Source organism: Acanthochromis polyacanthus, chromosome 14, assembly GCF_021347895.1.
Source record: "Acanthochromis polyacanthus isolate Apoly-LR-REF ecotype Palm Island chromosome 14, KAUST_Apoly_ChrSc, whole genome shotgun sequence".
NCBI lineage: Eukaryota > Metazoa > Chordata > Actinopteri > Pomacentridae > Acanthochromis > Acanthochromis polyacanthus.
In genome coordinates, this window is record NC_067126.1 from 23,431,127 (window position 1) to 23,456,401 (window position 25,275).

At 39.1% G+C, this 25,275-nt stretch overlaps 1 protein-coding gene across 1 annotated transcript in view; it reads right to left on the reverse strand.

Annotated features, from left to right (window-relative positions):
* Positions 1-25,275, reverse strand: part of LOC110957809 (partitioning defective 3 homolog B-like) — a 241,583-nt gene that overhangs the window by 53,313 nt on the left and 162,995 nt on the right. Inside the window, 1 exon segment of the mRNA XM_022204011.2 lies at positions 17,531-17,651. Coding sequence (XP_022059703.2) covers positions 17,531-17,651 — 121 coding nt within the window.

Below are 25,275 nucleotides of genomic sequence, written 5' to 3' on the forward strand. Positions count from 1 at the left end.
GTAGAAAACTGGAGCACATGGAGCATGCATAGTCTCGCATCATTATCTTTTCCACTGTGCACTCACACACCAACCTGTTCTCATTCCCAAGGTGTCAGATGCTGCCATTTTGTCAAAGCAGCTGGCGTCTGAGAGATACACAAAAGGTGTGCTTCAGCTTCGGCACCACCTGCGTCAATATTCAATGCCAATAGATGCAGAGGAGTTTTTGTCATTTCAAAGAGTCTCATAAGGAGGTCGGCTGTGGTGGTGGTGTAAATCACAACACTTTCACCAAAGAGACAGGTTGGTGTCCTGTGTCAAAATATTATTTTATGTTTTTTTTTACTCAGTTTTGTGCTACTTTGTGACTTGACCGTCATTTTCACATGCTGTTTGGTGTGCTAAGGCACGAAAACAACTTGATTTAACTTAGAAAAAATGCCATGGTTTAGATTAAAAAACACCATTTCTCAACATTACCCACATCATCCGTGTCCCATTGTCTGGAGTGACTGCGATGACACCAGCAAAGAACATTCAGTTATGGACTCATGGCGTCTATTTCTGACATTCACAGATGTTTACAGGTCTATTGGACTATCCTGTTCATTGAAAAATGATGCTAAAGGGTACCAAGTGCTTTCTAAGGTGACGCCAAGGGGTCCTGACAGCGACAGTATGGGATGAGGTAGGAGGAAGCCCAAACTCCACGCACAGATTCATATGTGATTTTATTGAGGTCATGACATGATGCCTCATCTCTCAACTGAGCTGTGTCATCCTGGCAAACTGATTGCCTCAACTAATGAGTTCATTATGAACTACAGTATGTATTTGCTTTTGTTGTCAGATATAATAGTGGCAGAGAAAAATTGTAAAAGAAGCATGGAAATTTGGCAGATGCTGGTTCATAGAAGATATATGTGTGTGTGTGTGTGTGTGTGTGTGTGTGTGTGTGTGTGTGTGTGTGTGTGTGTGTGTGTGTGTGTGTGTGTGTGTGTGTGAGAAGCAATGAATTATTTTTTTATGATGTAACTGTGCAACTGTAACTATGTTTCCATAGCTACGGGAAATTTTAATGAAGTTGTTGGGTGCTATACAGTTATAGCTAAATCATGCAATTAAGGATTTTTTTTGAGGGAGGAAGGGTTAATGTCCATGACCTATGTGATAAATTTTGTCAATCACCCTGGGAATAAATTACAGACGTAGTCATGTAGCGACTCGGTATCCACAGTTTCATAAATTGCTCTGGATCTTGACCTACACTTTCTATGGACAGACTGTAGGGAATCATGCATGTTAAAAAACAGATAATAAGTCATGACATGTTGACTCATTTTGCCCTGCTGGCAGGGAGAAAACACAAATTACACATGCCAGAGAGGGAGTCTGTGTTCAAGAGAAAATGTGTGTAGTCAGACATGCTTCTGTACAATTCCGTTAATATGAGAGCATAGGTTCATTCTTGTGTGCATTGTGTCTGTGTGTCTGTTCTGGCATATGTGTCTGATGTATGTTCTCATCCTTGTATTTTATTATGTATGTGTGTGTGTCTCTAACAGACGTTTAGCAGTCATCAGACCAGCCAGGCACCAGTCCCAGACAGCGAGGTCAGTCATTCACTAATCATATTAACATTCCTCCATAATGACCGAATGCATAACTCTCCCTTTTCAGTCATTTTCTCTCTCTCTCTCTCTCTCTTTCCATCTGCCTAACTCACACTTTCCATTCCTGGTCTGTATTCTTTTTTTTGTGATTTTATCTACATCATCACCTCACATTTTCTGCCTCTTTTTAAGTACTCTGTTCATCTTTGAACCTTGACGTTTCTCTCATTTGCTCAGCTTTATTCCTGCTTTATTTCCTCTATTTTCACTCCCTTCTCATTTTCCTTCTATGAGTTCTACATCTCACTGTCCTTTCGTTTCCTCATCTGTAACTTTCCACCATTTCTTTGCCCTTCTTTCCTGTCAAATGTCTCTATTAACTCCTGAATTAGACTTCATTAGGCTAGATTAAAATCACATAAAAAAAAGGTTAACAGATGAGTGTGTAACATCAAATGAACAGTTTTGCTTAGAGAAACTGCATATATCAGACCAAGATTATAAATCAGCATTAATCTGGCGTAGACTCTAAGGTCATAACCTGAATCAATAACTTAGTTACCTAACGATCAATGCAAAATGATTTGGTAACTGTTTGATGATCAATTAATTAATTATTTCAGCAACTTTTTAAGCAAAAGTGTGAAACATTCTCTGGTTTCCTTTGCCATATATGAAAGTATACTGAATCTCAAACAAGAATTAGACATTTAAAAATGTCACCTTGAGCTCTGTGGAGTTGTATAAGATTTCTGCATCATTTTCACCAAATAATGATTTGATTTATTTAAAAAAAACAAAACTATATACAGATCAATCAGACAGATAAACAATATATAGGAGATGTACTTCTATTCAGACTCAATGTGCTCACTCTAGGTCAGTATTGCTTTTGTTTGGGGCATTTTTACTTGCTTAGATCATGTGTGTGTGTATAAGGCGATCTCTATCAACACCAGGTTTCCTTCTACTGTTTTTCAGCCAATTCAAATGGAGGCTGTGTGACTTGGCTCAGGCCGCACTGACTCAAAACGGTTATGCATTTGGCTCAATATCCTGTAGTGGTTTTCATTATAAGCCAACAGTTAACTTCTTTCTGCGTGCGCACACACACACACGCGCACACACACACACACACACACACACACACACACACACACACACACACACACACACACACACACACACACACACACACACACACACACACACACACACACACACACACACACACACACAGAGAGCAGTGTTTCCATCACTTCACAAGACATTACACAGACTTATATTAATTTCCACAAGACTAAACCTAACCCTAAACATTATCAAGCCATGTCTAACCCAAACCATAAACCAAGTATTTAGGGTAAAATTTAATAATTTATATTTGGGGACTTGTTGTTGGGCCCAGAAGGGAAGCTGGTCCCCACAAGGTGACTGTATAAACTGATTTATGTCCCCACAACATCAGCAAAACTACTACATACACATACATACACAGTGGTTCTGAGTATTGCATGGGCTTGAAACAGTTTTCAGATTTCCTCAGTGTTCTCAGTTGCTGTATGTGGCATTATAACGCCCCATTCTCCAGCACACACACACGCACACACTATCTTCCTTGGTCAGTCAGTGTGAATGATTTAACTGTTAATGGCTCCATGTCTCTGACAATAAGTCAGTCGCTAATTGCTCCAGTCACTCATAAGCACCAAACCTTGCAGAAGATTACCTCATGACTCAGTATGTGTGTGAGCTTAGCTCCGTGGCACAGTGTCCACGGGGACTGAAGAAAAGACAGAAAGAGAGTGTAGGAGAGACAGAGGAACAATAAATGTCTGAACATGAGACTATCACTACTATCGACTGAGACAGTGAGAGGATGTATATCGTGTGTGTGTGTATGTGCATTAATATATCTATGCCAGTTCCAGTAAACGCAGCTTTGTGTCCACTGAGTCGACACCGATCCCATCTTGTCTGACTTGCGACCTCCTGACCTGCTGCTGGGTGAGCTCACACACAGACACACACACACACACACACGCACGCACACACACAAACACAGAGACTGGTGGGAGATTGAAAATGGAAAATAAGGAAAAATGTACGGGCCTTAATAAATGATACTGCTAAAAAAAATGTTGCATGAAATGTAAAATATCTGCTCTGTATTTGATTTGTATTATCTTTCTCTCACTGTACTCTTTCTGTTTCTGTCTTATTTGTTCCTTCCCTCAGTCTAACAGTTGTTCTGGACCATCAGTGTAAGCCTAGTTTCCTTTCTGTTCCATTAGATTCAGCACATTTGAACCGTTCCAACTCCCTACTTGTCCTTATAAGGGCAAAGTGAGTAACAGCACTGGGCTCAATCCCATGATCGCGCAGGAAACACCACTGTCTGACTGCTAAGTATGTATTTGTCTGCAGATGCGTGACTGCATACATGTGTGTGTATGTGTACAATCATGTGTTGGGATGAGTGTATGCTTGTTTCTCAGGGAGATGTCTGTGTCATTCCCACATAACCTTTGCAAACCAGCTTATCTTTGTCATGCAGATCTCTGCTCAGGCAGTCTGACATATATTCTTTACTAAAGGTCATTTTTTTTAATCCAGTCAGTCATTCTTGTTTTCACTGGAGCTTACAAAGGACTGTAGGTCTTACCCTGCTGTTTCTGGAATAACGCTGATGTGTCAGACGATAAATTTACACTGGTTGTCTCCAGCGATGCCAAACACTAAACTTTATCCAATTTGTGCAACGAGTAAAATTTAGGATGTGAATCAATTCTTGGATTAATCTGTCAGCAAAGTAAAAGGGCTTTTTCTGCAAAAAATGCACAGCACAGGGAAAGTTCTTCGAGCTAAAATAGTCTCTCTGACAAAACTGAGCCGCAGTTAAATATGAGTTCATTCCATTAAGGCTGCATTCAGACCGAAGGAGAAGGTGAGAGAATATGATCTGAGCAGTGGTTTTTAATAGTACGAATGGGTTTTTCCATAAGAAAACCACCTGTGGTTCAGTGTGAGCACTTGGCAGTGTGTGTGTTCTTGCACACCATGTGCTAGCAAGGTGACTGTCTGAAACTGCTGCATGTAGTAATCTGTGTCTTTGTCCATGTTTAAATATTATTTAGTACATTAACTTGTGTGTACATTTGTGTATGTGTTTGTGAACGGGGCACAAAAAAAGGTAGAAATAAATCATATATTGCACTCCTTTGAAATGCATCCCTTTAAATTTTCAGTTCAGAAAGCTTTTTTGAGTCTGATGAGTGTGTGTGTGTTCGCCTGCTGCCAGCAGTGCAGTCTTTAGTGATTGGGTGAAGTGGTACAGTATATTCCAGTAGATTTATGGTCACACAGAGCTGACATTAATAATGCAGACTGGAGAAACATGGCCTTACTTGGTACAGCTGGACTGCTAAAGAACATAAAACTTCTCTCCATTCGTTTCTCAAATACAGTTTTTCTCATTGCACTTGTTTTGACAATGTATTCCACTTACATGTGCATCTTTCCATCGTCCTCTCGGCAACCTGGACGGACCTATTGATCATGTCGACTAATCAACAACAGCATTCTATTGTCCAACAGAAAAAAAAAAGATGCACACGTATAAGTATGTAGCTCCTATTGAAGAAGGAAAAATGGGCAACAAAGAGCTTTAGAGAGGGAGAAATAATGCTGGGAGACCATGAACCGAGCTGAATATTATGGAAAACTATATTAAGAGGGAGAAGACCAACAGAGAGAGAGAGAGAGAGAGAGGAGGAAAATGGATTGAGAGGGAGCTGGAAAACATTTTCTATGTACAGCACAAACAACTCTCTTAACCCTGTCTATTATAACAAAGAGCTACACTCAGCTACAAGGTTTACAGCAGTCCCTTTCTACTAATAGAGAGCTGGGGTTTAATCCCCTGCCTGTCCACCTATAAAACAGCCAAGGTAGCACGGCTATTTCTATTTTATAATAGCCGAAATCAAATGAACAGTCTCGAGGTCATGGAAGAATGGGCTTTGTGTGTGTGAGTGTGTGTGAGTGAGTGTGTGTTTGTGTGAGTGGGAGAGTGAGAGAGGGAGGGAGGGAGGGCAAAGGGTTTTGTCTGCCCCAGCATGAATGTAAAATGACAAATACAACGGTCTGCAAGTACAATTCCATAGCATTGACGAAAAAAATCTGATTTTAGATCCTCATGGCACATTTATAAGACCTAAATTTATAGATTATACCAGACGAATTTTTATCCGAGCAGAACCTGTAACGGGAATTATTACCTGTAAAATAAGATTTATATGCACTACCAACTACCACCAGCACGGTCAGAAACTATAGATGTATTTCTTGTTGAGTTGGCTCTGTGTCCACCACATGGATTTGAAATTGAACAAAGGCTATTATGCGATAAAAACTCTCAGCTTTAAACCTCAGTCCCTTTTTACATGTGGAAATGTCTGATTTAGCGAGCTACCTGAGGCTCATGCTGAGGCCACAGTAGGATTTTCAAATGTTAACAGAGGCCGGGAGCTCAGTGTCTGTCAGCAGAGAACAGCTGGAGCTGCTAATGCTGCTAACATTTAGGAGCAGCAGGACCCTTGTTACATACTTCCAAAAACAATCAAACTGAAGTAATAAAGTATATCACTGATGCTCTACTCTGAGTATAGATAAGTTTTAGAGTTGGCAAAAAACACTGACAGATTTCCTGGTCTGACAAAGTTGCTGCGACAGTATTTTTGGACATCTGTTCCAGCTGAGCAGCTGTTTCCAGCAGCTGAGCTGACATTAACTACAGTGAACAAGTCACTCCATCATGCAGATCAGCTACGAGGTTTATTTTGATATCGAACCACCAAAGAGATTAATAACATTGCATGTTATTCACTTTGGAAGACTGCAGGTTGTGTGCTGTGTTTATTACTTTGCACTTTTTCATGCCAATCAGTGGGAAGGAAAAGCAAATGATTGTTTTTTGTGCTATTTAATTATTAATTCAGTGAGATGATATTTACAGTATGTGTTGTTGTGTTGCTGATACTGCAGAAAAACGAAGTGTCATTGGTTAAAAATCATTTTTTCAGCATATGGAAAAATGTCTACTGTATTTAATGCATTGAAACAAAACTGTCTATAGATTACTGACTTGGACATTAAACATGACTGTGAAGGAAATGGTTTGAATTTGCATTGAAAGTTCTAATATTTGTGCACAGTATGTGTTCAGAGTATAAATGAAAGCCTACATGCATGTTCCTATTCACTGTACTTTATGAAATAACCATACTTTCATTCTACAGCCAACTCTTCTTACTCATCATGAGAAATCAAATTATTTCTCATGTCTTTTGGTCACACCATCATCTCTTGAGCGGATGTAATAAACTTTCTGGCAGTCATGAAGGAACATTAATATTTATTTGATACTGTGTCTCTGGCCACCTGAAAAATTCAAGTCAAATTTTAACTTTCTTGTAGTTCATGTACTAGCTATTTCTGTGCAGTTTGGTGCTGAGTAACTAATGCAACATAGATTTTTTTCCACCTAAAAACTACTGTAATGGAAAATTTACTATCTACAAGCATTAATGCTTATTACCTCCACCAAGGAGGTTATGCGATCGGGTCCGTCTGTCTGTGTGTGTGTCTGTGGACAGGATTTCTCGGAAACTACTTGTCGGATCTTCATGAAATTTTCACCAGAGGTGGATCTTGGCCCAGGGAAGACTCCATTCAAATTTTGTGTTGATCCGGTTAAGGATCTGGATTCTGGATCCGGATTTAGATTTTCCAACTTCGTATCATCTTCCCTTGGCGGAAGTCAGAAATCTCGGATTGCTCTTGTTAATTATATGAAAGCATTACATATTATGTGAAACATTACAACATGTGCTACTTAGTACACGGGATCATAGTCTCTGGATACTTATAACCTTTGATACTTGTAGCCTTTGATAACCTTGTTAAGCTGTTTGTGTCTGATGACCTCTCTAGACATCCCATAAGGTAGAGAGTGTACGAAAGGAAAGTACCGTTTGTGCAAAATAGACATGTTACCTTTGATTGAACCTGTCTGGACTATATGTCTGAAATAATTCCATCTGAAGGTGTTAAAACCAATATAGCATTTCTAAGAAACAATACGATATTACATTTTGCACCTGTGTTTGTTATTTTTGTCTTTGCTGGAGATGCTTTCATTTCTTTGGGTTTTTCCCCACATGTGTTACTACGGATGCACGCAGACAATACTGCTAAAGAATGGTATAAAATAGCTGCCACTCTGAGTCTCTTCGTACTCTCCCATAGACTGCTCTGCACTCTGTGTGATTTGTACCTTTGAAGCTTCAAATAAAACACAGACAACTTGTGATCCTCAATAGACTTATTTCTTCGACTTGAACAACTGATAAATAATTTTCCACAACACTACTGCCTGCTGCAGACAAAATGAAATTCTGGATTAAGCTACATGAAGCCAATGGGAACCTTTTACCACACTGTTTTCAAATGGTAACTGACAGATTGTTTTTTCTAAAATTATTGCTCCATGACCAATACCTCAACACTTTAAGAGTAAAATCCATTAGGAGAAAGAAAATCTATCTGCTACAAAGGTCTTCAGCTGTGAGACAACAAGTGTGATTATATAATATTTACAGATCTTCAACTAAAGTACTAGAATACACATCTTTTCCCCACTCAAGAGTTATTTAATACTTAGGGTACTAACAGATATAGGCCCCAAAAGCATTTCCCACTGGCAATTAATACTCCAAGAACAGATGACTTCACTGATTTGTATATGATGTACCATAACAAGTCACCACACAAGATAATTCATCTAAACATAGTCACACAAGATCTTGTCAGATGATGAAGTGTGAGAAATATTGGAAAAGCATACCCTGAGGAACCAGAGACCTCACCTCATTTCACCCTGCACTGCAGAAACAGAGAAATATTCTGCACACTGCCACTGGTTTATTCAGCTTCTACAGGATGGAAAAACTGTGTTCGCTGTTAGTCATGGGTCTCTGTGGGTGATACTCGTGACTAATGTACCCACATACACACAGATCATGGCAGTAAATTGTGTTATCCTTGTGAAAAGGCTCTCTGTCTTTACCCAGGTCAATATTTTGTGTCAATGTTCCAGCATTTGTGACCTATTTAAAGCTTCTCTCTGGATGCATTTTTCAAAGACAGTGTCACGATGACTGAAAAGTTGAGAGAAGTATTCTCTCTGCTTTCTGGGGAATACATAGAACTGAAACCTTTATCATTTCTCTGAAATTTAAGGCAGGCTAATGTACAACCAAATGCTACATATTTGTAAAATATGCAAGCCGCTGTACGCACGCCAAAGGTGTTAGACAAATAGATGGAAGGGAGAGAATGCATACATTTTACAGTCGTGAATTTTAAAAGGGCAAAAAGCAAGACAAAAATAAGAAACATTATGGGAATAGCGTGCTGGGAATTTCCCAAATTCTATTGTGAATCACACAATGGTGTTCCTTCTCTGAAAGGCAACACTGACAAGGTTAGAGAGGATTTTGGACCCAGTTCAGAGGACTGGAACCTTGAACCAAAAGACAAAGAGTGACAATCGCAGAAACACACATACAAACACTCTCACAGACGTCGACACACAAGCACGTACATGCTCATAAGACTGTCTAGAGGGCAGGACCGGACATAGTTCTGACGGTACAGGGAATTCAGTTTTGATCAACAGGATGTGATACAAGATCCTCTTATAACTGTGCGCGGCCAACATTTGGAGGTGGCACAGATGAGCAATTCCAGCAGCATTACTGTATGCCTGCAGCATTTTGCCACCTTTGATCTACACAGCCAATAACAGCTAAAATGAATCTATTCCATGTGTGTTTTTCCAACTTGCTGAAAGTAGTCACTCTCTCTTTTAAATGCCGCCTGCACCTGATTATCCAGAAGGGAAAGCAAAGAAAATGCGCTGCTACTACAGTTATAAATCCAGGGGAATTTTTTGGGCGCTACCCATGGAACAACCATCTGTATGAAAGATGATGTACCAAGAATCACATCTGTATCGATCACAACCACAGAGGTACAAAAGTCAAATTCAGCCAGTTTCACACAATAATGTTTCTATGTCTGACTCAAGCAAAGCAGACAGCCTTTCTGACTGACTCAACAACAAGCTTTAATTTCCTATTTCTGGTTCATCACCACTGAAATGTTCGAGATAAAAGGCCACAGTGTAGCTGTTTGTGTACACTTACACTACTGGTCAAACGTTTGGGGTCACACAGGCAATTTCATGTTTTCCATGAAAACTCACACTTTTTTTCATGTACTGACATATTTGCATAAGAGTTTTCTAATCATCAATTAGTCTTTCAACACGATTAGCTAACACAATGTAGCATTAGAACACAGGAGATGGAAATGTTCCTCTGTACCCCTATGGAGATATTGCATTAAAAATCAGCCATTTCCAGCTATAATAGTCATTTAGCACATTAACAATGTCTAGACTGTATTTCTGAGTATTTTAATGTTATCTTCACTGAAAAAATGCTTTACTTGAAAAAAAAAAAGACATTTCTAAGTGACCCTAAACTTTTGACCAGTAGTGTACCTTAGATTTGATGTGGGCGTAAAGAAAAAACAAAAAAACAAACAAACTTAAGAACATGTTGTTTGACACTAGAATGATTGTACTTAATGTATATTTTAACTACATTATTGCTATGGACATACGCATGATTAAGAGACTACACTTAAGCTTTCATTACTTCCTCAACAAGCACTGAATGTGTGTACATATGCATGTCTGTGGAGAAGAAATGGAGTATGTAGCTAAAAAAAACTGTCTAGTTGGACCTTTTCACTCTGGATTCAAAGCTTCATTAGGCACAGAGAACATTTTTGAAGAGAAAAAATGAACTTCAGGGAACAGCTGGCTGGACGCACACATCCATACAACATCAGAATTGGATGGGGAAACAATTCTGACAGATTTATTTTTACCAATCCCATTTCTGAGACTTATGATCCATTAGCCAGCCCACTAGGACCCTTCTTTGCAGGGTTAGTATGATCAGAGATATGCAGATTAGATGAAATGAAAATTCCCTGCTGGTAAGAATGTAAGTATGAAGTGTCTGTTCAGCTCTGTGACAGACTGCCAACCTGTCCAGGGTGTGCCTCACCTCTGTCCCAATGCATGCTGGCCTTTTCTCTAGGAACTCTGATCCAGAATTGAATTAGTGGATAAAGAAAACAGATGGGTGAATGAATAAATACCATTAAATATCCAATTAAAGTATTTATTCTTGCACTAACGTTTCGAGCAGATGTGTTTCTTTAGAAGCCAAACTGGCATCCTGAGGACAACACAGATGTGCTTTATAATTTTAACGAATGCATAACAGATCATTTTGTCTTCTGCAAAATAACAACTTACTTCATCAGAGTGCTGTCCTAATTCAGATTTTGGGATATGAGGACTGAGAAACAAGCAATACAAAGTGAAGTTGGGCATTGAGTCAGTATTATTTAGACCAAATGAATAAATGTTGACCGTACAATAAATACGTTTCTCAGCAATCTATGCACATAAAAAGAGTTATTTAATGAGAACCGAATGCCAAATACATTTTGTTGATTTAGTCAGTGTGGAAATGTTACAGCCAAGTGATCTCTTGAGTGTTTGATCACAATTCAGTTCTCAAGCTGCCATGGGTTGGCACAGCAACACACACAGCCATGATTAGTTAGCAAGCTCAAAATGAAATGAAAATTATAATAAAGGTCTGAACAGGAATGGGACGTGTTTAACCTCGATCAAAGGCAGTAAATTTGTCTCATTTCTTATGACTATGATACTCTGACAAAGGAACTTTAACGCCATCATGGAACAAACTACAAAATTTAAAGCACGTTTCATCCCAGCCAAGTTAGGAATCTGAAATCCACATGTATGTTTGAATAGTTGCTCTTAAACAAACTTACAGATTAGGATGCAGCTAAAACAGAGATCTGTTTCGTTGCAAACTGTTTACCACTGGAGAGTTTGTCAGGACGGCACAGCAAACACGGCATTAAAAAGGCAAAAGCAAGTGAACCACTTGGCCTAGCAAGTGTGACGAAGAGGATAGAGTCATCATCAGAGAGCTGAACGAGCTCAGCGGCTGCAGAATTTGACAGGCATCTTCAGGGAGAGCAGGAAATAGAGGACATTGTAAAATTCAGCACAAACCCCTGCATCTGTCAAGCTGTTAAGAGGCATGTTTTTTCCCCAATGGCATGGACATTAAAATAACTGACGCTGAATTGCAAGCTGGGACACATTCGTCTGGTTGTGGTTTCTAGGGTAACATTTCCTAACCTCTTGTCCTGTGCATTGAAGGTAAAGGTCCACTTTTGCGGCATTTATCCTTTTGAAATGACAAAATAACCGAATCACAGCTGAGGATAGAGCACCTTAGTGACTTGTAGGACATGTGTTTGAATCTGAAAAGTGCTTCAGACTCGGAGTTATCAAAGGAAATCAGAGTGACAGCTCAGATAGGGTGAAGAACATTGTACAGCAACAGTCCTATGGAAGTCATCCACGAGAAAAAAAATCCTTGCTAGCTCTTGGTCACAAAACTGCAAGCTTAAACTTTGCTCAGAAACAAGAAAGAAGCGTGATAAATATTGGGAGCTTTTTTTTTTTTTTTTTTGGTCAGAGGAGCATGTTAAACTTGAACCTTGGACTACCACTGTGTAAAACATAGCACTCGGAGCATGGAGGTGGCAACGCGATGATAAAGAGGCGCATGCAAAAGGTGTTGAGGAGACGACATTTATAGACGGCACCATCAATATCTGTGGCTTTACCAAAATACAGGCTGACAGGATGACTCCTCATCTTCAGAAGCTTGGCAGAAGAGGAATATTGCAACAGGATAACGATCTGAAATATGCTGCCAAAAATCACACAGGAGATTCTAAAGAAGAACAAAGTAGATACTATGACCTGGGAAAGTATGCTGCCTGACTTGAATCCAATAGAACACCTTTGGGGTATTAAAAGACATGCAGAGCAACACAACCCCTCCAGCAAAGAGCAACTGGAAAAAAAAGCCTCTGAGGAAAGTTGGAGCATTTCTCCACAAATCTGTGCAACACTGCTATCCTCCATGCTGAGGAGAAATAAGTCTGTCATCAAAAATAAAAGCTAAACACACAAAGTACTGAAAAAAAAACAAAAAAAACAGAATCTTAATGTGAGATATTCTGATCCCAGTGTGGGGCCTGCATTTTTAATACAGTAAATCTAAATTGTTAGTTGTTCATTTTACACAAAACAAACACACTACTCTTAATTTTAGAAGTAACACAATTATTGTAAGGTGATAGAATTTGAATCATTTAGAGAGAATGCATTTATCACAGTGAGCATACTCACCTCTGCATGGTGTAGGAGATTAAAACAGCCCAATGACTAGCCGGTAGCATTACTTTATGGCATTTCATTTTGCATCAGCCTACAACATAGCATTAGTAATTAAATGACTAACTGTAAATGAACTCATATGTAAGCCCAAAGTATAGGAAAAACTAAATGAAAGCTATTCATTATAATTAAATCCCATAATAAAGGCTGTGTCACACCGCCCACCATAACAATTGGCTTCCATACAGTACCCTCTGTGTAGGACTGTGTAAATGTGTGTGTATGTGACAACAGCACAGCGCCCTGTTGATTTAGTTCCCCTCTCCTTAGGGAGAAAGTCTGTTGTTGTCTTCCAAAATACACACACACACACACACACACACAAGCTAGCACACAATGCACTCACTTGGAAACAAAGTTGTGGTGTGGCTTTTGTTGCTTGATAATTGTTTTTAGGCAAACATAATTTTGCTTGCGGAGACAGCTAACCCATAACCATGAATCAATGAAATGGTAATGGAGCCATAGGGAAAAAAAGAAAAGAAAAAAAACACAATCAGTATACCATGACAACATTGCACGAGGAGCTCTCTCTCTTATTCTGGCTGCCTTTATCTCCTTTGTTGTCTCCATCTCTCTCTACACTTAAGCTTCCATTGCTTTTACTTTTCATAGTCATTCTGATAATCCTATACAAAAATAAAAATGTCTTAAGGAGAAACAAACAGACCAATAAAAGTGAAATTGAATTAGCTTGCCATCAGCTTACACCCATAACCATTACTTCTCCCACTACCCTTCTCGCAGAAAGCCAGTCAGGTAAATAATCGCTTTTGCTTTAATTAATAAATGCATCATCCTTAATGAGAGGGGCTTGTTAGGTGCTGTGGCAACTGCTGCTGCTCAGTTTTTTCTTTTGATTTTTTTTCTTTTCCTTTTTTTTTTTTTTGAACTTTCTAACTTCAAACTTAATTTCCACCTCTGAAGCATGCTAATTGCTCTCACTCTCGGCTTTATAAATAACAACAAAGTTTTCTTATTTGGAGGCAGAGAACAGTGTAATGTGAGGCTATCGATCGCAGGGGAAAGACGATTGCCCCTGGCTGGTCACAAACCAAATGACTTTTAGATCTGAATTAAAGAGGGCCAGGTACACGTTTGGATAAGCGCAAAGAGGGAATACAATTACAAATCACTCAATTGTAACTTCAGTTTTATGTTAAAGCTCAGTAAAGACTGACATAAATTTAAAATAAACTAGCAAATACGGCTGCAACTTTTTTTTAAATTATCATCTTATTTGTTTATTTTCTTGATACCTTGTTTGGTCTAAAGCAGCTAATAATACCAATCACAATATTGCCAAAACCCAATCTTTAAATCGTCCAAAAAATAGTATAAAAGCCAAAGATATTTATTTTGTGTATAAATGTTTCAAAAAAGTGAGAATCCAGAGTGTGTAGTGTTCACCGGAAAAGAGGAAGGCCACTAATTTTGTTCAGTTAAATTTGAGAGTAGGTATCATTAACTTAAGGAAATTTGAAAAAAAAAAATCAAACTATAATAGCACGTCAAGACAGAAACTTTAACTCACTACAGCATATTTACAAGAACATTTTTTCAACCTGCTTAAAATCAAAATAAATAAATTACTTGTATGTGGGTACTTGCAAGCAGCACTGGCTTTTACCATTTGAATGATATTTCTTTTTGCAGAACAACACTTTATTTCCCCAATCCAATACAGACCTTGTAAATAATACATATAACAGGTACATAGGCTTTAAATTGTAAATTTTAATTGAAAATTTTACAATTAAATTAGGAAATGGTGATCAATAACTAAAGTGCATCTAGGTGCTGGGAAATTGATCAAACTAATGGATTAATCAGTATTCTGATTTTCTAATCACCTCAGTTTTATTCATGTGATAAGTTGGATATATTACTTCTTTCACACAGCCAGTCATCCTAACTTTAATACTGCAAAGCTGGTCAACAATAAACTGTCGTCAGTTAGCATGTGTGTACGATCCTTGTTTCTGTTCATACACACGCATAGCTACGTACAAATGTGGGTAGCTTGCATGTATTTATTTTTATTCTATGTTTTAACCATACGATAATGATGTTTGACAGCATCTGGGTACACAAGTGAAGCATCTGACTCTGTCCAACCGAGCTGACTTTAGGAGTTCATGGCGCAGTGGTTAAACTGTGATGAACTGCAATAAACTTGTCCATTTGTCACAGCAGATTAATTTTAGCTCCATGGTGATGAACTAAATTTGGTTGCTCAGAATGATTTTTTTTCCCCCCTACAAAGCCATGGAAGCTTAAATGTCACTGTGACAGTCCTCTGGCTTGTTTACTCATTGTATGTGTTCTGTTTCTGCAATGTTCTTCGCAGTCGTTGGAGGCATCAGGGAACCATGATACTCTGTAGTAACTAATCTTGATTTAATGTTAACACCGCAAATTTCATTCACTTAGACATACACCGTCACCTCTGAGTATTTGTTAAAATGAATCTGTTATGTATTTGCCTGTACCCTGCATATGCCTGTATTTAGTCCTGGCCTGATGGCAGCAGAGTGACAGGAAGAGGCAAGGTCATGTGACATCCAGGATGCACCTGATTTTACAGGATAGGAGATGAGTTTGAAGCAAGGCTTTGACTCTAGACTTGTAGAGCTGAGACTTAACAAACAATATGGAATTTTTGTCTTAAGGGTTTCTCAGTCAAAACAACAAAACAAACGTAACGTAAAAGTGGAAGCTGCTGCCTTCACCACAGGAATGTATTAATATTTTAATTATATTGTGTTTAGCCGGGGCTGCCCAGCGGCTCGGTGGTTAGCATCATCACCTTGCAGCTAGAAAAACCCTGCTTCGCGTCCCAGCCTGAGCCTGGGATCTTTCTGCATGGAGTACTTCAGCTTCGTCTCACAGTCGAAAAACATGCTGTGGTTAACTGATGATTCTAAATTGTCTGTAGGTGTGAATGTGAGTGTGTTTGTTTGTCTCTGTGTGTAGCCCTGTGATAGACTGGCGACCTGTCCAGGGTGTCCCCAGCCTTCACGCTAAATCAGCTGGGATAGGCTCTATGACCCTAATGAGGATTAAGGTGTGTATAGATGATGGATGGATGGATGTCTTTAGCTACATATGTTCACACTGTGTTCAGTCTAAGGAAAAAAAAACACAAATAATGTTAGCTTTTTAATTGTTACCCTAACACATCCATTTATCAGGTAGCCCAGTGTTGTTATCAGTGGTTGAAACAATCAAACTAATTCTGATCCTTCATGAGTGGACAATATAGTCACATGAAAAGAGAAAGGAAAAGAAAACACTTTTGCATCAAGCTAGCTAGTTTGCCTACAACATCTTCTTCCTTCCACAATGTCTGATGTACCATCCGGTGTTTACCATGTTTCTCCGGCTATACTGGGTAACACACGGACGAACATAGATGATATACGCACAAAAAAGACACACAAAAGATAAAGATGCACGTCTGAAAAGCGAAGCCAAACCTGCGTTCTTGCAAATGGCCAGCAGGTGGGTGATATCTTAAAATTCCATTGGTCTGGTTATTTGTAGACATCTTATTAGGAAAAACTTACATATTACAACTTTCAGCTGTAAATGTAAAGCAGTAGTAACATCAGTTATATATTAAACAAACAACTGTAACTAAATTAAACCATAGACACCGCCAAGAGAATCAGAAGATATTGCTAATGTCTGGATGATCAAGTGAAATGGCAAAACAATGGCTTTTGAAGAATAAAATATGATACTTAACAACATATTTACATGTACTTGCTCTTCATTAGCAGCTGCAGCAAAATGTCACTGGAGGGTGACACCTGGTACGAATGTGGGAGGTGATTCTTTGTTAGCGCATTAATAATTTAATATGATAACATTGCCACAGACGTGTTATTCAGCTTCCTCCAGCATGACTCAGTCTGAGCTCACAAGCGAATCTGTGCGGATCTGATTATGATTCTGCGATTTGAAAAAGAAAAAAAAAAACAACACAATCTGAAGGATGACAAGTGAGTAAAACCTCTACTCATCTCCTCTGTGTCTCATCCTCAGTGAAAAGTGGATCGTATCAGTGCTATCAGCTCAATGCCTAAAGGAGCCATTCACGTCAAAGAGCACCTTGCGACTGACAGCTAAAGGCCCTTGATCACTCGACAGACGCAATAAAAGCAGTGATCACTCTGATAGCTGTTAGGGAATAAGAAATTTTACAAATACACAGCATATACAGACACACTGGAGTATACTGCACTGTACTGCAGGTGTGACCACACAAGTTACTGCATGACAAGACAAAGTGATGCTGGACAAACTGATAAAAGGTTTTACAAATGTAAAGACGGAATATGTTTCAGATTGAGACATTATGAGGCTGTTCATCAGAACTTTTTTCCTCTGAACTTTTTAGTCCCTTTGTGTGTCTGTATGGGATTGTGCTCCTTACCCTGTGTGGGTCATTTTCATGGCCTCTACGTCGTGGATCCAGTTCTTCATAAGGCGGCACCATTCCTTCTCTTCTGGCTTGCTGGTACTCTCTTCTTAGTTGCTGGATCCTGTCCATACTGCTACACACACACATACACACAGAGGAACAAAAGCAAACAGAAACAGTCTATTAGATCATTCTTAAAATCCGGTACGACACTGTGGAGAGTTTACCGACTCAGCAGGTACAGTAATGTGGACACTTAGGTTGAAAGTGGGATTGTAAATTGAAAAATAAAAATCCAATCAGGCTTTGGGCTGCAGGGGTCTTAAGAGCAAACATGCTAAATAGTGATTCAAAGAATTACAGCTGTGATCAGTTTTACGTTGCGAGATGTTTGTACCAAAGTCCAGCTCACAACTGAATCCCACCAGTGTCAGCATGTAATATAAAACACTTTGAGACATCAGCACGAGACAGCTGTCCTGATGATAAACCAGCCGACACAAGCCATCTGTTTATTCAAATAGTAATGTTCCCGACATCAGCCTACAGAAGTTTGGCTGCAGCAATAAAGGCCCACCTGTGCACATGAACACACACATACACATACGTACATGTGAGCACAAGCTACACACACACACAAAAAGAAATCTCTTGATCATTCCGACTGCCTACATATCTGTTTTTCCATCTCTTTCTTTTTCTCTTGCAACAGGCAAGAAAACAAAAGCATCAATCATTTCTGGAATATTCTTTTTCTCTCTGTCAACACAGGAAATATACAGCATATCAGCAATGAACTCTGGGCACCCCCGTGAGTCATGCACATACAAACATATCCACTCACCCACACACAATGGAAACACAGAAAGCCATATCATAACACATATGTACCCATATGCACCATTAGAACGGCACTCTGCAATTTCAGCAGCCGAGTTGGTGCAAGGAAGAAAAAACACACTGATGCGACATTAGGTGATTTATAGAAAGTCAGGAAAATAGCACCACGCTCACATTAACTTCAAGGCATTCTGTGAGCAAAACTATGCCCACTGAGGGATCATGAATTAATACTGGTTGGCTCTAGATTTCTGGGTGATTGTTTCTGTTAGGGATTGCCCAATTATCAGCCTGGCCATTTACTAAATCCCACATTCAGCATTTTTCAAGCCGTTTTCTTTTTCTAGTCCTTCTTTTTTTAAACCAATTCCTAATAAAATAAATCAAGTGTAATTGAAATGTAGTACTTTTTCTGTAGTCACTGTTCTATGGACCTGAACAATGTCCTGCTCATAGCACTGATTACATGTCATGAGTAATAGATTATCAACACGGAAGGGTATATGTTGGAAAGGTCTCGTTTAATCAAACGTGTAAAACATAAATAAAGACAGTTCAATGAAGTTCTGACTTGGAGTTAGTGATCTTCTAAAATCTAGATGTGATGTAAAACAACTGTGTTTTGCACTCTCTTAAAGCATGGATAACTTTGTAAATCGTGGGGCTATTTTGAGATGTTCTGTATCTAAGGTTATGGTTCAGGTGGCAAATCCTGAAGACGACCAAACACACAGAAAAGATCAATAACCACACATGAGCTCTATACTTCCTTTAGGTAAAAACATTTCTTTGCAAAGACAGTCTTCTCAGTGATTACTTCTATGTGTGTCCTTGTAGTCATGTTTTCCTCTCAGACAGGCCATTCAATGAGTCAGTGATGTCTAACAAAGTCAACAAAAAAAACGGATTAACTAAGAAGAAAAAAAGAAAGCACTTATGCCCATATATGTCAGGCCATTGAGAGAAAGAGAGGAATTCCACAGCGATGATGGTGGAGTGGGGAAAAACAGAATTACAACATGGCACATACCAGAAGCATGCCACTGAAGGATCACCAGCATCGACCAAATAAACAACTAACACCATCCCTACTGCAACTTTCACTGCCAAAAATATCAAAAGAAGTCGATGTCTACATTTGTTGATGAAATGCATGTTCTATTTATATGAGTATTTACATGTGAAAGGATGGCTGTGTATTATTTATTTACAAAGTGTTTGTAATGACATATTTTGTGAATATGCGTAAAAGAAAAATGGTTTATGCTGCATAAATTATTAGAGCACAGATGATTTTACGCAGTGCACTGCTTCTGAGTTCCATTCCACATTCAGTATTTTTCCATTTAAACTTCTCACTGCAGGCATTTCAGAGAAGCTGCACTCATGTATGCATTATATATAGAAGACTATATTATAGTGACACGCAATCTGTGTGTCTGTGTGTGTATGTGTGTGTGTGTGTGAGTGAGTGTGTTTGTGCTTCATACTCGAGCCTGAAAATGAAAGAGAGCTGTGTCAGCAGTGAAACACAACGTCCGCTGTGAAAAGAGTAGATTTGGAAATCAGATGCCAAACGCACTTGATGACCGAAGCAGATCAGATGAGGTGATATTCCTATCACCATGTTATTTTTCCATTTTGTATAATTTCAAGTGATTTTCTTTCAATCACGTTTTAAAAATATCTTGAATAGGCATTCAAGCACACACGCACACACACACACACACACACACACACACACACATATATATAAACAGCAGTTACACACCTCTGGCAGATGGACAGAATTATAAAATAAAAATACAAATTTATTGGCAATCCCTGTTATCTTACATCTTCCCCTTCTTCCCACCTTCACTCTGACTATCCTGATTGCATGTGCTTGGAGAAGGGGGTAAAAGTGGTGTGATTGCACATAAAGTCAGTGGAGAGGCACAAGAAGGAATCAGGACGTAGACAAATTTTCAGCTAAAAATATGCCCGTTATCCCAAAGCTCCAGTTCATGAATGTACAAACAAATGGAGGAAAAGGGAGAGGAACTTAAGGGAAATTATAATGGCGAGCTGCAGTTTTGTGGCAGGTTTTCCCACCAGTCTGAGTCAAGCACAACCAGAAACAGGCTCCCTTTACACACACATATTCGGTGTGTACATTGCTAGTCAGCTACAGCTAACGTCAGTCAGATGATACACACCTCTTACACCTCACCCTCTGCTCTATTTTATTGACAGAGGGCCGGAGAGAACAGGGTGGTAAAATGTACATACCATTCATATTCTGCCTAGAGCCACACACACACATAAACAGACTGTCATAAATACACACACAAAGAGCACTTTATATGATTCATAACTTCACATAAAAGGTAGAGGGTAGGCTCGAGAATAAATAAATGTGACAAACACGGACATTACACACCACACACATATGCAAACATCTCCATGACCACAGACTGAGGAACTGAGGAAGCTACTGATTAGCTTTGGAGAAACAAGTAAGCCACAAAAGAAGCAGACTACTATGACTTCAATTTTTAACTACGATGTGTTCATTAAGCACCAGCAGGAATGAGTTGATGTGATAGCAGTCTAGAGCACGCACTGTAGGTGACTTCATACTTAAAAATGTTTGACTAAAATATGTTTTTTTCTTATTAACTTTTGCTTTCACATCAGGAATGAAACAAAATGAAACAAAATGCTGACTTATATTTAAGGCTTACATGTTTAAAAAATAAAGCAAGCCTATAACCAGAGTGGACTCTTCTTTCTCTTTGCCTTCCTCTCTTCAACACACCTACACACACACACACACACGCGCTCTAAAGCACAGTGATATCAATCTCTTGCTCTTGCTGTGTCACACCAATAATAATTCTATAAATGTTTAAAATCAGAACCGGAAACCCAGCATAGCTGTTAATAATGCTGCTATTAATAATTGAGACTTCTGTTCCATTAATACCATGGTGAGATCCCCTAAAATATATCAGTATCCACAGTAAAGGAATATGTCTTTGTCATTAAACTCTATAAATATTTACAAGACCGGTTATAAAAGGTGCAATTTCTTCCTCGGGAGTTACACCCTTAAAATCTGGTTTTCTGGCTTGCTTTAAATCAGTTTTTGGATCAGACAAGTGATCAGAGATCATGTATATATAACATTAATTTTTAATGGCATAATGTGGGAGCTGTCGAAACCTGTAACATGATCTATTCAGAGTACATACAGTATTCTTAGATTTGAATTCGCTAAAGGATGCTGTATTTATTTAATCTTTAATGCCCTCATTTAGTGTAAATACCTTGAAAGGCCATTATCAGCCTGTTTCACCTACAGCTGGACATAATAACATCATTAATAATGAAAAAAACATCCAGAGCAATGTGGCAAATCTATTAAAAAAACACCACCGCTGGCGTCCAAAGGAATCATATGCACCTGACAAGCTACTGGTATTTTCCCTCTATTAGGTAATGGATATGTACAAAGAAGGGACAGGGATAGACAAGGAGATGGATAGAACTGAAAAATTGTGAGATAAAGACAGAGAAATGACAAGTCGAGACAATGTTTTTAATGCTCTCTAACAGATGACTGAGCTGAGATGTTTCATAAATCTGAAAGGAAATGGCTCCAGGACTGTGGCGTGGTCGGCCACACAAGCAAGACGTACATGTACAAAGAGAGCCAGATGCACACACACACACAGGATGGACACACACAGGTGATTTATGGTCTCCTCTTATATGTGGCACAGGGGAAATATGACACTCAGATTCTGGGCAAAATCTGATTTATACACCCATGTGCAAGTAAATGCGAGTGCGTTAGTATGTGCATAGATAAATGAGAGGCTCCACCATATAAAATGATGTTAAAGCGGCAGCCTGTAGTGCTAAAAAAAAAAAAAATGCAGTTCTTCCAATGGCCACTTGAAGCTGATTCAGAAAGTGAGTCAATCCTATAGATCCCCATGTTAAATAGTCCAATGATACAGCAGAAATAAACTAATTTACAGCGTGGTGCAAAAAACGGGTTTGGTTTCTATAGCTAATTTCCTTTTTCTCTTTTTTACAGAAAGAAAAGTGTTATATAACTCACTTATTTAAATTATATTAAGACTTAAAATTGTGCATAATTACAGGTGTGGCCACTTTAAGTGACAGATCAGTGCAGTCACAGGGCTGGTCAGTTCCAATCATGTGCCACTGCTTGTTCATTTTGGAACAGCCAGGAGTTAGGAGGAATTTAGCAGTGCCAAGACGGCCAGAACCAGCATACTGAACTTCAAAAATGCTCATTAGGAAACCTATGGGTGACTTCATAGAGCGTTCGTCCTTCTTTATATGCAATGTAGGGAAAGAATTTGTACAAACTCTTTTTGTAACATAGTGTACTATATAATATAGTGACACCTTTTTAGTTGACATATGATACAAGTCTGTATTATCGGCGTAAAGTTGTAATTTACTTCTCAAACATGACAAAAGTGTGTGTGTGTGTGTGAGTGTGTGTGAGAGAGAGACAATGTGTGTCAGCGTTGCCTTCCTGAAGGAAAAAAAGACAAGAAAAAAGATAAGAATCCTGACAAATATACACCTGCAGAGCAGTTGACCTTCTGAAAAACGTAGAGTTTTCATTTGTTTGCACAAACACAAACTCATGATAGCCATTTGGAAAAATCAATGAAGCTTGAAAACATAAGCAGCAATTGATTCAAAAGATTAAGAGATGGTACATTCTGTATATAAATGGCTCCTTCCCCCTTTTCACGGAAAGTAAGATTTTTTTGTCAATCAATGCAGCTACTAAATGACCGCCTAACTCACACTATTCAGTGGCACAGTTCCTATTCAGGTGAGAAAGACAGTAATAAGGCCAGAACTTTAAGACCTTTAGAGCCAATGAACTAACTGCATGCAATAACAGAATTCTACATGATCTCTTAATTAAAGTTACATGTATTTTGATTACATATCTTTAACTATATGAACTCATAAATGGACTATCTCAGAAGAAGAAAAAAACAATATTAGAATTTTTGAAACTAAATCGTCTCTTGTCAATGACAGCACACAAACCACAGTCAATACCAGTGAGGGAGCAGCACAGATAAAATATAGCTTCATATTGACTGATGATGACAAGATGGAGTTGCAGACTTTTTCTTTCTACACGTCCGCAGAAATGTGCGCTTCTCCCTGGTGCCTAGTTGTGGAGTAGGGGATCGTTATCAGCTGTGTCTTACAAGGATCAGCTAGACCACAACAACGAACACTGGTCAATGCATTAGCTCTGTCTCCCCCTGTATCTTGTATCTGTGTTTCACTCTGCTGCTTGCGCTCTCTCACACACACACACAAACAGGTTTCTGGCAAGTAACAAAAACAACTTAATCAGTGTGAGTTATTGTCCATCATCTGTTTGCAAGGATATGGGATTTCTTAACATTAGTACATCTCTTCTTCTATTTTGACATTTTTGTGATGTATTTATTCATTTCATATTCCCTTTTTGTGCGACTAATTTAGGCCCGTAAATATTCACATTTCCGCTACTCTTTCTCCACGATCTATTTTCCATTTCTCTCACATCCGTTGGTTCATTTCTCACTCGATCTAAGCTTCCCCAGTTTATGCAGGTAATCATCTCTGCTGTCATTTCCATCTCTACTTTGATACCATCCATCTCTCCTTCCCTCCCACTCCATCTTAATCTCTTCATCATCTGCTCATCTGCCCTGCCTCCATTTCCCTCGCTTGTCTCGCCCTTCGTCGTCTTCTTCCTCCTAATCTCCCAAGCTTGTGCTTGGCTCTAATTAGCTGACATCTCCCCTAATGAAGTTTGACAACAAAAGATCACCAAAGCTGGCAGGTGGGTCAGAGTGGGGGAAAAAAAGGCGCAAGAACAGAGGGAGAGGGGTGTGTGAAAGAAAGCTTCAGTATCACAGTGCAGTTGTGTATGTGGCGTGGGCACATGTACGGGCTGTCAGCTTCCTCCGTTGCTTTCTTTTCCGCTACCGGCTAACAGAAGGTGACACATGTTTTTAAAATGCAGCTGACAGGATATGACACTGCTTCTTATATGGCACTGTCTACGCATGGGGAGTAATTAATGCTCTATCGACTGCCATGACATCAATCAGACTGGCTGTCTAAATGCCTGCCTGTGCAAGAGAGACACTCAGTGTGGCAGAGGAGGCTGGCATCCTATCGGGATGACAATCAGAGTGTGTGAGTATTGCAGAGACTGAATATTGTCTGGCATGACATTATTTAGACAAGCCTTCTGTATGTGCAGATGTATGTGTGTGTGTGACAGACAGACGGAGACAGAGGGGGCGCTACAGGTGGTAAAGCAGCTAGCATAAAATCATGTAGGCAGGCTGTCTGGCCCGACGTTACCCCTTTGACTTTAACAGCCATGTGTGTGGCAGGAGGCCTATTTGCCTACAGTGTCAGCCAACAACAATAGCTGCGGATGGCATCTGACTAAAGCTGGATTTATACTTGAAGCAAAGGATTAACGGCTGTCCCATCAGATGCCTGCAGCGTAGGTTTTGATTCATAGTCAAGTGGGGTTTTTTTTATTTGTTGATAAATCTACAACAAAACCAGAAATCTGTACTGGACTGTAAATGATCAGATCATGTTGGATTTTAATTCTATTTCCCACTGCAATACTCCTTAAATTAATTTAATTCAGTTTATTTCAACATAAATAACATGATGGGAAGTTTTATCTTGTCTGCAGCCTGGAATCCAAATGGCAGATTTATTATTGTATCAGGGACCCGTGTTCCCATCATGCAAATAAATGTTTATGGTTCAAACTCTAAAGAGAGTTTTGAATGGAATTCCAGATGTTGGTGAAACAAATATAATGGGAGGAGTTTTCAGTTATACTA